General features: G+C 39.3%; 1 protein-coding gene across 1 annotated transcript; it reads right to left on the bottom strand.

Moving 5' to 3' along the window:
- Positions 1-11,793: 11,793 nt before the first annotated feature.
- Positions 11,794-17,284, bottom strand: LOC119898317. Its single transcript, XM_038712522.1, has 7 exons — positions 17,062-17,284; positions 16,356-16,504; positions 15,635-16,084; positions 15,157-15,534; positions 14,229-14,298; positions 13,820-13,988; positions 11,794-12,447 (listed from the first exon to the last, which is right to left on the bottom strand). The coding sequence occupies exons 1-7, from the start codon at positions 17,267-17,269 to the stop codon at positions 12,324-12,326; spliced, it is 1,548 nt and encodes a 515-aa protein (XP_038568450.1). The 5' UTR covers positions 17,270-17,284; the 3' UTR covers positions 11,794-12,323.
- Positions 17,285-20,146: the final 2,862 nt, after the last annotated feature.

Raw genomic sequence — 20,146 nt, 5'->3', positions numbered from 1 at the left:
GCTATCGCGACTCAGCGTCCCCTTCCCGACAGGAAATCGCGGCTTTACGTGTCTATGCATTGACTCACCGCCCCAAACGCTCGCTTTGCTTTTGGTCTAAAAGCACCATTAGATTATACAGAGCACAAATGTAGTTAGATGTGAATGTTTTTGTACAGAAGAATTACAATTTAAAAAACTGCCATTAAACCACTAGTTCTCAAACTAGGGTGTCACTATGCCCCCCAAGTAAAAACGGCCCGTTTTTTGTTTTTTGCAGTTATTTTTTTTGAACAAATAATGAAGAGGGTCTGTGAACTTCAGTCGATTCGTTTTTCGTTATAGACCAAAAATGGAAGTCAAGTGGTCTATTCTATTATAAAACCTTCAAAGTAAGTAAAACTAAAATAATACTGGGAGTGAAAAAAAACACATTAGTTAACTGAAATAAAAATTAATATAACTGACAAATATTTAGTTCTCCCTAACAGCCAGACCATTGGTGACCTGTAACTTCAGATTAAGACAAGTAAACTAATGTTATATGTTGATTAGGACAGCAGTTAGCCTATTTATTTAATTTTCTATTATTTCATTAATATTTTAGATTTGTAACATATTTATAGGCCTTCTTGCTATGTGGGAGCTCAACCAGCAGAGGTCACTCTACCCCCTTCTGTGGCGCCAACAGGCAACAAGGTTCTGACCTTTTGGCTTGTGTTTCTATCAAAGAGAAGGCTGGCACTGCTACCAGTGGAAGCTAATCACTGAGTTTGAAGGGGGCGCAGAACTTCACCTGCCTCCCAGCTGCTCTTTCTATGGCACTATAACTGCTGAAAACTCTCAGCTTCAACAATCTACTGCTACAAAACTTTTCCAAAGCAAATCTGTGGAGTTTTTCTATTCTAAGCTTTTCTATTTTTGCAATTTTGAGACACCTGGTGACCATTGTGAATAAATAAAGTGAAAATCTTTTACTGCCTTTCTTGGGTTTAATTCTGTTTGATGAACCACCAGGGAAAGGCAGCGCTTGCTCTGTTCGTACTTATGTAAAGTTAAATAAAAGTTGAGTCATTTAGTTTTTCCTCCCTGGTACTCATATCAACACCTCCCAGATTTTCTCCAGTACCTGGAGGATGTGAGCCTGTGCAGGGTTTGAGGACTGATGGGCCCAAGTCACCTACCATCACTCGGTTCAAAAGCCATCAACAATGCTGATTATGTGATTATTTTGAGTATGCTTTATTGATTTACTGATAGAAATGTGTATTTATGTAAATATTCATTCATTGGGCTCTATTTTTCTATGGTGTTGGGTTTTTGGGTAAATATTTATTATTCTAAATGATGGTGGTCCCACCTAAGTAGTGTGGTGTCCGAACAATAATGCTGCGATTATGTGTTGAGAAGAAATCCGCTTGACACTGTTCTTGATCATAAAAGTTTATTACATCAAGGAATTCAGCATCAATTACAAGCTCTGCAGCAGCTTGGAGAGTGACCCAGCCCGATGGCCACTCTGTCTCTCCGTACATCAGACACAGCTTATATAGGAAATGTTTAGGTATCTGTTGGATCCCAAATAAGGGTCTGAGTCTGCAAACTAAGGCTCCAATCCATATAAGAGCAAAGTTCTATAGGATAAGTGTAGACATCTTGTTGGACACCAGATAAGGGTCTGAGCCTCCACGTAACCACTGACCTCTGCTCTCCCCTTAAAGGTCACATCCAGCTGCTACAGTGCTATGTTAAACTGTTATGCGTCAAATGCACATATGTTATACACCACAGTAGTTTTACCCACTTAATTACCTGCAGGAGGGAGTGTATAAAAGGCAGCAAGTTACTTTCAAGGTTTTGTTGCTTGTTGGTGTCGGTGTCTCCTCTTGTCTGTATGGAAGACAATAAATGCCACGTTTGTGCTTGCATTTTTCGTTTGTCTGATGTCTCTCTCTGAAAAATGTAAAGCCACCCCCAAGGCCATCTGACAATACCATATACAGTAGGCTAGTATGTACAACAGTACATTGAAGCAGGGCTCTGCAGTGCAACTCTTTCACTCCCGTATGCCCTTAAATGATTTACAAGCATAGTGGGTGAGTGAAGACTAAAACCTACTGTGATACATCCCAAAAGTGTGCAGTCATTTTGTGTTTATTTAAATTAATTAATTAAATAAATTTTTTTTCAAAACCTCAGGGTTTAATATTATCCTAAATACTGTGAATGACAATCACATTATTTTATTTTCATGTATAAATGGTGAATTTAAGTGGTAAGTGGAACCAGCGCCCAGGCGGAACTTTTGTCACGGGAGAAGTTGTGCTCCAGGTAGCCTCAGGGGGAAACTTCTGTCCACCCCTCAGATGCGATCCGGATGAAGAACTGAACACGCTGTGTTTTTATTGCTACTGAATCTCATCTGTATTATACAGGTTAGTAGTTGATAAAACTTGTCAATATCGACATCTAAAAGCCTAGCTTGAGTTGAGCGAATATTATAAAAATGTTTTGATAGTGTTTAGAATATTTTTGTCGAACATTGAAAACTCCGCCGTAGTCAGCGGCAGATTCAGACGCCGCGTGGTGGGCAGTTGCCGTATCGCGGGATATGGGGTTCATATTACCTGAGTGTAGTCTTGCAGGTACAACGCCAAATAAGCAAAGTATTTTATTTGGGCTCCGGCACATAAAATAACATGAGAATTTAAGTTAAGAATATGTAATGTGAGGTGCCCTATATTAAAACACTGAAATGTTACAGAGCTGTACTTATTTGTTGTGGATGATGTTAATGTTATGTGCAGTTGAAGGCGAATTGTCACTGTGATTGTTGTCTTTGCTCAGTGGCTTTGCATTTACAAGGTTTTGTATCATTGAAAATGTTATATTTCTCTGTATGTGATAGCTGTATTTGAACTGAAGTGAATTGAAATGTGTAAGCACAGAAGTAATGCAGGTGGTATGTTGCTTGCTTTAAATACAGTTGAGTATTGCTGTAATTTGCACTATATCTTTATAGTAGCCTTGATGCACTTATTGACAGGTGGTAATGTGTACTAAAATGTTGTTTGAAGTATAGAATTATAAGACGTACACGAGAGGTGATGTAACTACACTGTAAACCCGAATAAGTTCACAGAACTCAAAAATTATTTTGTAACAGATTACACAAAAATATTTAAGTGATATTTTTAAAAGTTTTAAGTTTACTTAAATTAAAAATTATATTTACTGTTGCCTTAAATTATCTCAATGTTATCTTATAAATATTGATTTTCCTCAACTTAAAATTAGTGAGTAATTCACTCAAAAATTTCAATAGTCTTCAAATCATAAAATGTTGGAAATAAACTCAAAATTCTCAATTTTCTTAAACTCATAAAATGTTGGAAAAAGACTCAAAACATTTCATATTCTTAAACTCATAATGTAGGAAATGCACTAAATTTCCTATAATTTTCTACTCAAAGTGGGATATGCACTTAATTTATTCTACACTAAAATACTGATGTCGGCCAACTACACAATTATAATCAGCTAATGTCAGAAAAGATGAAAGTGACACCACAGTGACAATTTAGCAACTTTTTTTATTCAACAATGTGCTTTTTAAAAGGCGTATTATCCATCCTCAACAGCAATAAACTATTAGAATGTGGATCCATTTAAAGGAACACGCCGACTTTTTGTGACTTTAGCATATCACCCAGAGTTAGACAGTCCACACATACCCTTTTCATCTCCGTGCGTGCCGTAACTGTCTGACGCACACAACACTACCCTAGCTTAGCACAAAGACTGGAAGTAAATGGCTCCAGATAGCATACTTCTCCCAATAAGTGACAAAATAACACCAACATTTTCCTATTTATATGTTGTGATTTGTATAATCAGTGTGTACAAATAACAAGGTCGCATGAGACACAGGCATCTTTCAACCGTATTTTAACCTATGTATACGGTTAAAAGATGCCTGCGTCTCATATGACCGTGTTATTTGTACACACTGACTATACAAATCACAAGGTCATATAAGACACAAGCATCTTTTAACCATCTTTTAACCTATGTATACGGTTAAAAGATGCCAGTGTCTAATATGACCTTGTGATTTAAATAGTTACAGTGTGTACAAATAACAAAGTCATGAGACACAGGCATCTTTTAACTGTCTTTAAACTTATGTATACGGTTAAAAGAGCCTGTGTCTCGTATGACCTTGTTATTTGTACACACTGTGACTATAAAAATCACAACATATAAATAGGAAAATGTTGGTGTTATTTTGCAATTATTGGGAGAAGTATGCTAGCTGGAGCCATTTACTTCCAGTCTTTGTGCTAAGCTAGGTTAGCGGTGTGTGCGTCAGACACGCACGGAGATGAGAAGGGTATGTGTGGACTTATCTAACTCTGGGGGATACGGTGAATAAGCTTAAATCTGTGTGATCTTTTAATACTGTTTAACAACGTTTTGGCACTTACTGTACCTTGAAGGATGCAACTCATTTTGTTTTATTTTAAAACTCAAATAAAGTTCAACTGTTGCCATTAAACTGACAACATCAAGGTAGTCATTATGTAACAGAACATTAAACATGTATAGTGCATGGATTGAACAGTCGTTTCCAACAAGTAATTGTGCAAAAACATGGGCTGGGCAATACGTCAATGTTTTGATATTTATCCATTAACAATCAATGAATCAAGTCTGAGGTAGAAGAGGCAAACAGTCTCATCTTAAATCTGAGGCAAAAACAACAAATGTCCTCAATACTCAGCTCAAGAAATAGTCCATTCTGAGTGATTCACTCATTGAACAAATCATTCTTCAGCGTCAGTAGTAGTTGTAATGTTGTCCTCAAGACACATTACAACTTTTTGTATAAATGTAAATGTAAGCACGAGATTCTTTGGGTACTGTAGGTCTAGTGCATAGACGTACCCAAAGAGCAGGAGAAATGAGTCAGCCAGATTTGTGGAACCACTCGCAAGTATTTCATCCTCCACGACAATACAGATGCTCTCGGGGCTGAAGAGGGCCGCATCAGTAGTGTTATCCGTTACGACTGTCAGGAGAGCCACTGTCAGTGAGGTCTGGACCGTCTCCAGACTATAAAACACAAGTAATACAAGAATGAGTTCAGCCCCTGAATATAAATTATGCTAATGATCTCTACATAATTACTTGCACTTAGACTGCAACTAAGCTAAATGTTTAAACTATTTTCTTTACATATGCTTATATCTTACGTTAGTTTTACACCATCTGTTAGCATCCTTTTTGTGGAATGCTTTATACTTACCTTTTCATTTATAATAACTTGAGAATAACAGTTTACTTGAGAATAACAACTCAAGTAAACTTCGTAAACAGGTCCTGGGGGCTATTCCAGAAAGGAGGTTCAACAAACTCTAAGCCTAAACCTGAACTCTGAGTTGACTTACCCTGAGTTTTCAGTTCCAGAACAGCTGATCTGAGTTAGGTAATTCAACTCTAAATATTATAGTATTATTAGTTATTTATCTTTTTCTGGCTGCTGGAAGGTGATTAATTAAACCTGCAAAGTGATAAAAAAAAAGCTAAAAAAAAGAAGATTGTTCTGATCTGAGAGCACGTTAGCAATGACATGTAGTCTGATATTCACTGTGCGGCCGAAGTAAGAGCTCATCTAAATGAATCAAAATTCTCTTTTGGATAACTCAAGAGTTTCCCTCATCTCAGGGTTCACTGTGAGTTTTCACATAACCTGCTTTCTGAAATACCCGCCTGGTTCTCCTATAGTTTTTGGAGTGATGTCATATGTTTAAGCTGGCTGAATAGCTAGGCAAAGGGATTGATAGTGAGGCCAGTACACTTACATTACAGGTCCTGAAGAACTTGGAGGCATCTTCATGCAGGTACACAGGAAATGCACGAAGGACGAGATCCCGTCTCATATTTACATCACGTTGTTCCTAGATGGACAAAAAATAGACATTACAATAGTAATTACACAAATGCAGCGCAAACACTTATAAAAAGAAAAGAAAAAAGTGTTAAATGGCTCCATATTCTGATGGTGGTCATTGCTATAGATGGTAGATTCAGTATTTTTGGTTCACCATTTCTTTAGTAAAATATTTTTCAAATGAATTACTTTCTATTGTAAATACTTTAACAACACACAAAGGAAAAAAATTTATAAAATTTCATGAAAACAATATTTATTTGGACATCTTCAAATTGAAGCTGAAAGTATCTTTTAAAGGTACCTCTTTCTGATAGAATACATCTTGTCAAGATGTCAATCTCTGATGAGATGACAATGTTGTTCATGGAATAATCACTTAACCTCAGGGCACAGTCCAGGCAATTCACACTTTGGTTTCTTATAGTTGTCTGAATATAATCTATAAATAGTCTGTTTCTGAATCATGTAAAGTTAACAAAGTAAACAATTTACAAAACTCACCTATTGGCAACTGTCTGATGGTGAAACGCTGACTCTCTGTAGCACTCTTTGAAGTCCAATATCTATACACAACATGCACACAAATATGATTAGTTAATGTTCAAAAAAACATTTTTAAAATAATACATAATGATAAATGAAATTTTAAAAAGTGAATTTACAGATAAAAAGTTTCCAAATCTATGAAAAACATTAATTGTAGGCTACAGTAATTATAGTAAAATGAAAAGGTTAAAAGATGAGCAAGTTAGTTATTAACAAGCACAAAATCAAAGTTGTGTGCTTATGCTATTTCTGTTGTTGATGTTTGTTTTTTTTAACAAAGTATTAATAAAGGGTTCAAGTGATCAACTGTGGACCCCACAGTTGAGATAAAACATTTAAAGAAATTACACACAAACACACAGCTCGACAACTTAAAATACTGACTATGTAACACGGACACTTATTGAAATAAGTATAACGTTACTCACATGCATTACCAGCGAACAGCGAAAACAACAACCGGCAGAAACCGGGAAGCAGGGATAAGTTAACGTTATGCTTTCGGAACATAGACATAAAGAGCGGTTCTGACTCCACGGGACAGTTCAAACTCATGGTCGTTCCTCCACGTCATCTCCCGGGAAAACATGCATTATGGGAAATGTAGTTCTTCCAGGAAACCCGCTGATAACTTACACCGTTGTAAGATTCAACAACTTCTAAAGTTACAATTACTTGGATTTGTAAAGTATTTACAACAAATATTCACTGTGCACATTGTACACATGTATTCCCAGTTCCAAATGTAAGACTATTTATCAAAATTCAATTAAAAAAACAACAATAAATAAACGTTAGAGTTACTTACCAAATCAGATGATAATAAGACAGTGCTGAAAAAAAGGCAGGCTAATAATGATGATGAAAAAAACTGAGGTGGTGGTTTGAAGCGAGGGGATAAAAGTGCGCATTGCAAACAAATAAAAACAAATTAAACTGTGGGGCTTTCCAAAACTTCCATGAAAACTTCACGGCATGAAGTCAAATTCAACATGGCTTTTTCTTTGTTGCTGTGGTACCAATCCTGGGACCCGTAACACTACTGTAAATGTTGTTATAATGTTATATTATACTGATGCCATTTATACTAGTTCCTCCTCCAGGTTGGGCCTCTGCAGTGGACAGATGTAGATTTAGCCAGAGTCAGGATGTCATTGTGTCATGAGAGCAACACATTATCCTTGTACTGTTTTACTTCTGTTTGTTTACATAAAGTGTGGTGTGGGTTGTGTGTGCATGTGGCAAAATCAGTAGGTTAAAAAGCTGGAACATTTAAAGGCCCATGTCGAGCGTTCAGATCCAATGGTCTTCACTTTCATAAGCCACCACATCATAAAACTTTACACACAAGGAGAAGGAGGTCAGGCATATTATAAATATGTATATAATAAATTGTTATAAATGAATTCTGAGGTACTTTAACATTTGGACTACTGTCCTTTGGAGAAAGATTAGCGTAGCGCTACAAGCAAATAAGCAAGCTTGGGAACAGATCCATGATATAATATCTTATTTTAACCCATGGGATTTAAAGAGAGACATTGGTTTCGACTGGAAAGGTGATTTATTAAACATCAATATTTAAAAATCAGGTTTTTCATCATTGTGTTGCTGTGCAGCCTCGGGTAACATTACTGACACCCTTCCGGACCATGGTTGGCACTTGCTGAGCTTCTCCACTCCGAAAATGTTTGAACACATTTTCGATTCGCCGTCAATTTTCGTAAAATTGCCGACATTCCAAATCTACACAGTTAATTTCTCACCTCAAAACTTCTCAGAAGTGTATTTAAAGTTCTGTTGTTGGCCTCTAAAGAATAAAACACTTTGGGACACATTAGGATCTATACTGTATGTGAGCCAAGATTACCGTAATCACGTTTTGTGCGCGGTGTCTTCTGGGACAAACCATATTTGGAAGTTCAACTTCCGTCAACTTCTGTCAGGTCTGCAGGCTGCAACTGGACATACTTGAATAGCAGGGCAAGCAGACACGAAGCACACGGTTGAGACGCCAACTTGTTGAAGACTGTAACAAAGCCAGATGAAAGAAACTGCCAGTCCTAAGTTTAATGCCCTTGGGAAGTGGAACGAGGCGTATATAGTTGTCTATGTGCGGGTGTTGCGGGAGTGAAGTTGTTCATGTGGGTTATTGTTGAAAGTTGTTTATCTATGTATGCATTGATGAAGAGCCATTTAGCTTTAAGGTATTATTTCACTGTATATGTGTATAGTGGGATAGAGTAACAGTAGTTTAATTTGTGTATTCAATTAGGTTTATTGTTATTGCATGTTTGATTTTAGCTAAAGTAATATGTTTGTATGTTTTGTATATCTTTATACTTTTCAAGGTTCTACAGTATTTGGACACAGATGACAAGAAAAGAAATAAAGAAACCGTTTAAGGCTGGGTAGGCAAGTTGATTCTAAAACTTTTTTGTCATTTGTTTAAACTGTCTTTATACACCAATATATATTAAAAAGTTAGGTGCACTGAAAAAGAGAGTATAAAAATCGTCTGTCTGTAATCCTCTCAGGGCTGCAGTAAACACAGCCACTCGTTCCTTTCGGACCGAATGCAATGATTGGCTGGCTGACTGTCACTCTCCCTCGCTGCATGGCTACCAGCCCTGCTGCTACAGTAGATGCCCCCGTGCGCGCACCCGGTCAGCTCGCTCAGACCTGACGAGCGAAGCGGTCAGACCGGAGGTGATATCTGCATGACTTTTCAACAGTAGTCACTTACAACTGAGGAACACCAAGGGGCTGAAAAGTTACACCGTGGAGGCTTTATTTCTGCTGGACAGGTAATCTGACATTTATCATTTTGACGGTAATTTGTTACTTTCATCGCTAGCAAACGTAGCTACCTACTTAGAATACAGCTAACGGTTGCTACGAGTGCAGGCCATACAGTCTATGGTGCAGGCTGGTGTAGGAGCCAGAGTAGAGGCGATGAATTATATCTAGCTGTAGGTGAGCTGGAAAACAGCAGCGCAAGCTGTGTTTGCCGATGCTAACATTAGGTTAGACAATATAGGTGTAGACTGCGCTGGTTTAGTTATTCACCATCTAGGTTTATTATAATATGTTTACACCTATCTTTACCTTGTATCTAATCTGTTTGTGTAATTATCTTGTGTCTGCAGTTGATGTTTGACTGTATGTTACTTTTACAAATGTGGTGATGTAGCTGTGTGTTTGTAGTTATGAGAAAGACATTTCAACATTAGTATACATTAACAATGATGGCTAAAGGTCCCCAAGTATTTGTGTTTCTGGTATATAAGCTACCTATAATATAGTTTTGACATTGTTCATAGCTAAACCTACTGTGTGAAAACCTTTTACTGTAACTGGTGTTATGCCATTACTTATTTTACCAGAAGTAAAATATGTATATGTATGTTTGATTTCTACTGTGCCCTCAGGTCACCTGCAGATTTGGAGTCTTTCATAGCCCTGCACTTCTCACCAGTATACGCTGATCGGACCATGCTGGCTGGCCTGGATTACAACCACCATGTCCACAGTCTAGCCAGGAGAAAAGATGATGACACAATTCAGTATGTTGCATTATGAGTACTCCTCTGCATTTTACTCAATACACAAGTGATGTGTCAAAAAATATTAAACAGTATGAGAAATACAGATAGTTGGTGCTGATTTATTATTTATTGCATTTTATGTAGAAATATTTTACTAATTACTCTATAAGAGCATAATGTCAGGTGTTACAAACTTTCCACTAAGCTGATGCTCCTTTCTTTATTATCAGGTACAGCAAGGTGTACAACAAAAAGTCCAGGAAGTGGAGCTTGCATTCATTGAAGGTGGAGAAGGACTACAGTTATATTGCAGACCTCCAGAGTGCCATCCTCCTCCTCCTCCAACGGTTGTCTGCTACTGAGGAGATGCCTAGAAGCAGAACCAGGAGACCTGATGATCCCCGAACAACATGGGGTTCTGTCAGGTGTCCCTGCCCCAACTGTGTTGCTAGATACAGCAAAATATAAATCAAAAAGTTATATGGTTGGTTTTGAAATGTGGTAATCATGTCAGAGAGGTGACTGTGATATATTTAATCATCTCCACAGCAGCGATACGATGCTACGAGTAAAGTCTGAACTGTCTTCATAATCAGTCAGGACACCTCTGGACACACCGTGTCTCTTCCTGTGTATATACTTCTTTTTATTGATGTTTTAAAAATGATGTATTTGTGATATAGGTTGTAGTTTTAGTGGTATATAATAAGTGTAATAAGTGTTATACCAAATTTGGATGTCATTATTTCAGACAAGACATAAATGTAGTTGCTTGATCGTTTATGCTGCAAGCGTAAAGAAAAGGCATTCATCATTTTCAATGTTTTATTTAAAAAATAATGAAAATATTATCCAGAACGGGGAAAAATATATTTATATTTTCTCTACCCTCCTGGGCATAAAACAAAAACAATGTACAGGTATTCATCCACACAGTGGATGTAATTATTTGTGTAGCAGTTGGTGACATTACATCTTACACCCTGCTAGGATTAAACCTCTGTATTGTCCTAATGGATCAGGAGAACAGTTGCATATCTTCCAGAAACAGCAACTCAGTATCACGACTCTGTCTAAGTGCTCCACATTGCCACACTACAAACTGCCTGTATGCTGCCTGACTTAACTGTCTGTTACTCTGTCCTGGGTCTGGAAGATCAGCCTTGTGTGGAGCATGGAAACACAGTAGTCTGGATGTTGTCCACAGTCCTCAGATTCTGGCCTGTAAAGGAATATATAGTTGTTAGAACTCCAAATTGGAAAGATCGGTGTAATTGGACAGAACATTCATCAACATGATCAGATATTTTTATTGAACAGGGCTTTGTTGTTCTCTAACAGCACTTCTGTGTCCACATTACACACCAGGTCAATGTACATGACACAGATGAGCCGATGGCTGAAGCAGAGCTGTAGTTAGTTGTTGTAATCAGTAAACAATAAAAAAGTAATAACAATAGTGATGGATTACATAGCACTTAATTTTTGACACCCAAAGGGCTTAGGGGGAAACACCAGAGAAACTTAGAGACAAGTACACTGGGAGACAATAGACTAATATTAAAATATATATACCTGTTCATATGCCGTTGTTGGAGTGTGAAGCTCGACGCAGGTATGTGCTGCTCGGCTTGCACCTCGTCCTCCCCGTCCTGCCTCTTACGGACCCTGGCAGCCCTCCCTCCTCTGCTTCTGAAAAACCAACTGGCCCCAACCTGGCCTCCTCAATAAAATTGGTCTAGAACCACCACTGGCTACACTGTTAGAAATTTCTTGTAATTTTACAGGAAATTCCTGGCTAATAGTTGCCGTAAATTTACTGTAAACAGTATACAGGACTGTTATTGTAAAATAACTACAACAAGGTACTGTACTTCCTGTAATTTCACAGGATATAATACTGTAAATATTACAGCAAAATTTTATATTTACGGCAACTCAGTAGCCAGGAATTTCCTGTAATTTTAGGGATTTTCTGTAATTTCACAGGATATAATACTGTAAATATTACAGCAAAATTTTATATTTACGGCAACTCAGTAGCCAGGAATTTCCTGTAATTTCACAGGACAGAATATTGTAAATATTACAATTAAATGTTGTAACTTGGATAAATGTTCTCTTTCAGACTTCTGCAAAGAAAAACAAAAAACTTTGTTTTTTTTTTATATATATTTTTATTTTCTCTTAAAAAACAGAGTGCACAATGCACAAAGTATTAGTGTACCAAACTGGTTGAACATGAGTTGTCAAACATACTAATGTCCCCAATGTCCCCTGCCCACTAATGTCCTCTAATTTCCCCTGCCCACCAATTCAAAATCCAGCAGTTTCCTCAAAAGTGTGCAAACTGGTGCATTCAGCCCTCGCCTTTTCTCTGCCTTGCTGCCCGTCTGGGGATTTATGCCGCAAAAGGCTCTGAAAACAGGGGGGAAAAACACACTTATCAGGTAACATTTAAGACAGATATGACATGGTCATAACCATGACATGAAACATTAAGGGATCTTTATGAATGACTGAGTGCTTGTGTGTGTGAGACTGTGGCTTGGCACGATCGATGCAAGGGTCTGCGATGCGAGTGCACCGGTTGGAGTGGTGTGCATCGGATAGAAATTGGGCTGAAACCGTGATGCATCTCCCTTTAAAAGCTTTGCATCAGTAAAATCTGCTTTCCTATTTTATATAGGCCTGTATATTTTTTTCATTCAATTTACTTTCATATTTACCTCAGCCATTTCCCAAACGAGCAGACTATTAGATGTGGAGGGGTAGGTCTATTTTCAGGTCTAAATTCATGAGCATTGTTTACAAATAGAAAGATCTCTAAACTGTGATTTTAACACCCGAGCTACAGCGGGCCTCTACACGCGAGTATTACGCTGAATTCTACGCACTCGTGGATTCAACCGATGTCAGCGATTCTGGCTACACCAGGAACGTGGACAGCGCAGACCCAGCACACGCGTGCTTTAAAATAGGAATTGGTTCTATTTTTCCACGCACTCGCACATCACGCATCTGTGAGTGAGAGAAAACTTTCATCTTGTTGGATAGCTGCACATTGTTATAGCTAGCAAACACAAGTCCAACCCTACTCTGCTTCTGATTGGCTAAACACGTTTTTTGTGTGTGAGAGCTGCCATAGGTTTTGGGGAACTCAAATGATAAACCTTTACGAATATCTATCCTGCTGAAAATTTCTTCACAACTGTGTCACGCCGGAGATCCGGCATGGTGCCGGAATACTTTAACCCCTGAGTATGTGCCTGTGAGAGATTGAGTGAGTGTCTGTGTGTGCGATCGTCAACCATCTCTCCCCATCCCCCGCTCGTCCCCTTCTCACTAAATTGGATAGCATAATTAGATTTTTTTCTTATAACTGCAAAGCAATGTGTAAAATCTGATCACTCAAAATGCGAAGTAATATGCTTTTGTATTTGTATTAAGTGACTTACTGACATCCCAAACTCTAACAAAAAATGTAAATTACAGAAAAGTTCCCTTCATATATCAAGTCATTGCTTATGGAGGTATATTTGAAGAAGAAATTTGAAGTCTCAGAGAGAAATGTTTTAAGAGTTGCAAACTTGTGGACTTTTTTGTCTCTCCCACAAACACAACAGTTACACCTTCTCAAATTCTTCATTGCAGGTTCACAAATCCTATTCTACAAATCACAAATTAAGAAACTCGTACGCTCACATTTTGTATACGAGTTTCTTAATTTTAATACGTGTTTCTTAATTTAAGTTTCTCGTTTTTATGACAATGCCATTTTTAAACTCACCTCTGAATGAATTCAAGTGTGCTTGCGGCTTCTGCTGGATATTGCAAGTTGAAGACATAGTAGGCAGCGAAGACTGCTGCCAATCCATGCAGGAGGTTGCTGTGGGGCCCCATCACACATGCTCCTTCCATGGACATAACCCACATATCTGCACCGCGCAGTATCTCTCCTGAAACCCATTAACAATATGATAACTAAAAGCTGCACAACACACTATTGCCACCTACATGAATTCATTAATGTTCAAGTGGAGAAAGACTCGCACACCTCCACTTGAACATTATCTCCTTTGACCCCCGCACCCTCCATCAACAACTCAAAGAAAGACATTTTTTAGGCGCAACAGTCCTCCCTCAACCACATGAATTCATTAAAGAATTAACTTCTACAAAATAAGGGAAGATTATACCTGGTACAACTAATCGAGGTGTGCTTGGCAGACTGACAGCTCTCTCAATATCAGCAGCCGTGGCAGAGGGCTGGAGAATAAAAACCATAAGTTAACCATGAGTACGTTGAGTAAACAACGACAAAGAAAACTTGCCCCAAGAGCTGTAATGTTCTACTCAACACCAAGGGGAAAATCAGCTTCAATTTATGGTGCCAAATCTAGAAACAACTGCACATGGCAAATATTTATTTTAAATATGGATGCCATGTCAATAAAACAGTAAATTAAAATTATTTTATGAACTATATGGCAGGAAGCAATGGCTAACCCATCAGAGTATAGCCTGGATCAGACCACGGACTCAGCCCACTTCGCTAAGTAGGCTCCGTCTCGGGTCTGCATTCCCCATTCCGAGCAACAAGTACAGCCAGACCGGAAGAATGTTAGCCCAATGACCGCTGGGGGTGGACGGGACTAAACGTGATGAACCAATCAGCCCAGGGCCCATTTTCAAGCAATATCTGCCTGTGCGCTGACTGCCTCGGAGAACGGAGAATATAGATTGAGGCAGTTTTAGTAAAAAACAGACGGTTTACTGGAATAACTGCTCTGAAACCAGTACAGTATTCTGCATGGAGAGCTTTTTTAGAAGGGGCGACGTTTTGGAAATGGGAAGTTTTCTTTTGAAAAGGTATCTAAAGCCCTCCAACTTTGTAAACGCTTTGAATGAGACGGGTGTCAGACTGAAGCGCTAGCTTTGGTCTGATACTCAGGCTGTTCAGAGTCTATATAATATTAGAATAACTTGTGCAAAGTGTCCATAGCAAAGGATGGGGCTGGTGACTGATTTCTGGTAATTAACAATTACAAAATAGCAGGACGGAGATGGGAGGGAGAGAGTGAGGGAATGGTTAATTTATGGATATGCACTGCAAGTTATACTCACATCAGCCGTAAGGAAGATACCATCCCCCTCCTTGAAGTGAGCAAGCAGGCACATAATGGTGCAGATAGCTTTGTTGCCACTCTCTTCATCGTAGGCTTCCAGAACCTTCCCCACTCCTGGTGTCTTCTGCTGTTGGAAGTACTCTATGATGTTCTGACTCCTGTTGTCTATGGCAGCTGGCAGCTTCTCCTGGATTGGAATTCCGGTCAGTTCACTGAAATGCGAGAACAGGCCCTTCAAGGAGAAGAGAAAGGGCCAGTCATCCTTAATTTTTGAGACGCTGTGTGGAGGGTCAGCATTGAGATCACAACGCTGGAGAATGTAGGTTCTCTGAAGCCATCTCTGAAGCGCTCCTCTCTCCATGCCTGACATTCCTTCCTAGGGGTCGGGGGAGTCAAAATTTGGATGCATCAATACTCAAAAATAAAATGTAGGTTTGTGTCTAAGGATGCCTAAATATAATTTCCACTATTCCTACCTGGGCATATAGCTGCTGCATCTGAGTCTTCATCTCTTGTAGGGTTTCATCAGTCTCCCCTGAGGGGAGTTCTTGAGGTGCCCATCGGACACATCCATATTGATCAACGGGACCTCTTCCATTTGTCCTCGCCTGCCGATTGCTGTGCTTATTCTTCCTTAACCGTGCCAATGTGTTGTTTCGGTTGACATGCTCGATTCTGGTTTTTACTTGCTGGACGAGCGATGCCCCAGCTGTATTTTCATCATCATCCACATCCCCAAAACATGTGGGGTACTTCTGTATTATATCGTTTACAACTTTCAAACAGATCCCTCTATTTGGATTTGCATTGTGCACCCTCATTTGATCGACAAGCTCTCTGACCATCACTCTTCTGGCAGCAGGATTCGGTCTAGTAGAATTTGCAATGGCTGACTGAATCTCTGGCGTCATCTTCTCCCAGTTAACCTTCAAGGATGCAAACAGAAAATGGCAAAAAAAAGAGAGGATACAAGGATATAAGCTTTTACGGGTGCATTTATAGTCAATTTCAGCATCAGACTCAAATGAAGCCCAATCTTATAACATAATCTGAGAAACAACAAACATCAGCCATTACCATCGGCCATCGGCCACATTGCTATTTTGAACATCGGCATCGGCCCAGAATTTTGCCATTGGTGCATCCCTATTGAGTAGAATAGAAATATATTTTAGAAATCGCCAAGACCCGCCTCACCTTAAAATGTACAGGCCATGGTGTGCGTGGTGAGGGCATTGGGTTGGACGTTCGGGGTGTCTCAGGTGAGGAGAGTTGTGGACTTCCCACGGGGGACAGGGTTGAGGAGAGTTGTGGAGAGCCAGGAGGAGACAGGGCTGAGAAGGAACCTGAAAAAATATTTACCATTAGACCCCTATGATCCAGACATATTATGGTATATTTAAACACCAATCATATTTTCTATAAAATAAAACCATTAATTTTTCTTTTATTTCAAACTTTTTGTCGTGGTAGCCCCAAAAACAACTGTAGAAAGCCACCTGACAGCCAAGGTCATATCATGTCACGCTTCAAAAAAAAATTTGATTGGTGACAAGGGTGGGAATTCCATTTGGCCATCGATGTTGCAACTTTTAGGGCACAAAACAAAAGTGGATTTCACAATCTGCCAAACACATCAGTTAATACATCACGCCACAATCATACCATATAAAAAAAACAAATCACATGCTGAGGGTGCTTGGAGTGAATTTACAAACGCACCCTAGGTTTACAAGTTCAACTGTGAACATTTCGATGTGTAGCCTAATATACTTAGAATTAACAGTAACAGTTAAATCATTAAATAGGACGAAGGGTAAAAGTGCCTTGCATCCCTCCATGCAGATGACCACCCCCATCCCAGAACCACCCATAGAACCCGAACCACCCAACCTACGGTTACCTTGAGATGAAAAGGCACGGAGAAGCTTTCTAGACTGGACCACACGGAGAAAGGGCAGAAGATTTTCTTCACTTAGAAGGCTCACATCCTCCTTGTTCTCCACACCAAGTTCTTCCAGGCCTGCCATCAAGGTAGTTAGTGTGTCTGCGGGGAGGTCCGGGAGTACTGCCAAGAGAGCCCTCCTGAGCTCCTCTTGTGCTGCAGCCATGTCTCTGCAAAGGAGTGATGGAGACAGATCATTGTAATGTCACACATTGTGTAGGCAGGCAAAGGATAATAATCCAGTAGATCATCATGCCTCATGCAAACAAACTGCTCTTGAGGTGTCCCCAAAACACTATAGACCCCAATGTCCCTCAACTTAACAAAACAATATTTTTCTGAGACAAATGACACAGAGCCATGGTGCACAATGACCAGCTCTATCTTGCCAACCTCCAACTCTTCTTCAGTTTTCCCCAGCAAAATAAACATGCCCTTTTTGTATGATGTGCCCTTCACCGTCACTGTGTGAGATGCTACTGTATCTTTAGATTCAAAATGCAAACCAACAACAGCCTCTCTGATTTTGTCGCTGTAGTCATTTACATAGAATGTCATCTCTTTATCCAGTAACACACTCGGCTGAAACATTTTACCTGCACTCAAGTATGCCTGGAAGAGCTGGTGTCTCTCTGCGACTGTCTTGCAGATGTTCTTGAAATTATGTAACTTCCTAGCACATCTTTTGAAGAATGTGTGCTTACTCTCAAACCTGAGAGTCCAAAGGCGAATAAGGGGACCAAAGTGTGTAATGAGCTCTGGATAATGAAGTAAATAGTGATGTTTGGGCTTCAGGGGCTCATTGGGAAAGAGCTGCCTTCGAAAGTAGATATACTCCTCAATGAGTATTTTAAGGTAAGCAACCTGATCTGTAGTGATTGCTGGTGCACAAATGAGCTCTACAATTTCTCTGAGCTGCAGCACAAGTTGCCAGGCACCATTCTCACATGGATTCCTAATCCTATCTCCTATCAGGAGAGGGAGCAAACGCAGGAAGCACCAGTTCTGGACTGCATGTCCACCAAGTCTTCTGCTACCTGGTGAAACATCGGCTGGTTTGTCCTGGGCATCATTTCCCTGATAGTTGAACTGATCTTTGCACCTGTTCAGTTGTGTATAGTTGAAATGTTTCTCCTCAACTAGATGACCAATCAACAAACTAAGGTCACAGGAAACAATGCCTTCAAACAGGTCATGGCCAAGACATGGGGGTAATCCAGGCTGGCAAACATGAAAGAAGGACAGTTGGTTAAAAGGAGAGTTTGACTTGATACCACATTCAGAATTTGTACCAGTGTTTTCTAATTCTTGTAGATGATTCAGAAAAGACTGTTCTGTACGCTTGTTGCCACATAATAATGGAGAGCTCTCAAAAATTGATCTTTTTATATCACAATACCTGCAGAAATAATGGCTCACACTAAAGTTCTCAACAAATCCGCCAATACAGTGAGACCCTAAATTGTCACCAGAAATAGCACACAGTCGACCTCTGACAATTTGTCCATTATTTATCTCAATGCCAGTTTCCTCAAGAGCTTTCAGGTCTTTAATGAGGGGCTCAAATACCTTGTCCATCCCAAAATATTTGAAGTCCTGCTCCTTACACAAGAGAACAAGCTGCATTTGATCTATGGATGATCTGTTATGAGGCAAAATATCTGTTAAAGTGAGATAAACTGCTAGAATCTTGTGTTTCTTTTTAGAAGAACCAAGTGGATTAACCACTTCAAATGCATCCTGATAAAGTATAAGACCAAGAGAAGATGGCTCCGCTTTAAATAAAGGGTTGCACTGAGCTCCCTTCCCGTCATTTACATCTTGGAAAATACCCTCTGATGATGGTGTGGAATGTGTTGCTGCATACTGTTCCTGCATGGACTTGCTTTTAAAAAGTGCAGCCAATGTTTCTTTAATAGGCACATACTGGGCAAACGATTCCTTACCTTTCTCATTGATACCTAATAACTGAGGCACCGGCTCAACATAATTAAAATGTTTTTTAAAAGCCGTCTTTCTTTTCTGGTCTGTGCTCAAAGGCCCACTGTTACAGGCTGTGAGGAGATCATCTTTTCTCATTTCATCCATAATGTTACTAATTGTGGCCTCTGGGATTCCAAGGACAGTTAGTTTCTCACTCAAGGTATTAAGCAGATTTGTCAGACTGACATGATGGACATCTTGATATCCCTCAATAATAGTTTGTATTGTAGTAGCCGGCAATAGTAGTTTAGCCTGAAGTTTTAGATAGAAAAGTGTGATATTCTGAAGAAAGACAGATTCATCAACTGCAACAGGTACTTCTTGCTCATCATCAGAATAATTAACGTTAGATGGTTCACACTCACTCACTGATTCACTGGCAACAGGTCTTTCTACATTAGAGGGGTTTTCTACATGTTCAACACTGTCATTGCGGTGCTTCTTAGAAAGATGGGATGCAAAACTCGACAAAACAGAGAACCTTCTATCACATCCTCTAAATGGGCATTCAACGTGTAACCCTTCACGCAAATGTGACCTCAAGTGACAAACTAGTAAAGATGATGTTTCACACCTTACTGCACAAAAGTCACATTGTATAGGAGTACATGGTCGCTGACTATTCCTCAAAGGCACATCTGCTTTGTGGTCTCTGTACATGTGAGCTTTAAGTACAGGAATTTTAACATACTGTCTGGAGCATTCAGGCACACCACACTGATATCTGTAATTAGCACTATTACTATGCAACTTAATGTGCTGAGTAAACTCACAAACTCTATTAAATTCCTTACCACATGTGCTAAACTTGCAAGTGAACATTTTGGAATTGTGTGAAGCTTGCTAGCAGCTAGCTAACTTTAGTTGGCTGTTGGTCGAGCTCACCCTCACAACACGTGGTGGTTGTCTGAAAATGTTCGGCAAAACGGACAAAAAAACCCCGATAGAAATATATACGATAATGTTATAAAATCTGTTCTTGATATGCTTTAACAGTTATAAGAAGATAGCAAACATAGAAGCTACCTTTTTACGGCTAACTCACTGACAGGAGGCAGAC

The sequence above is a fragment of the Micropterus salmoides genome, unplaced genomic scaffold (assembly GCF_014851395.1).
Source record: "Micropterus salmoides isolate LMB-PRFRI ecotype aquatic unplaced genomic scaffold, ASM1485139v1 Ms_hic_scaffold_11, whole genome shotgun sequence".
Taxonomy (NCBI): Eukaryota; Metazoa; Chordata; class Actinopteri; order Centrarchiformes; family Centrarchidae; genus Micropterus; species Micropterus salmoides.
The sequence above is the reverse complement of the archived record's forward strand: the minus strand, read 5'-3'. Positions and strand labels throughout refer to the sequence as shown.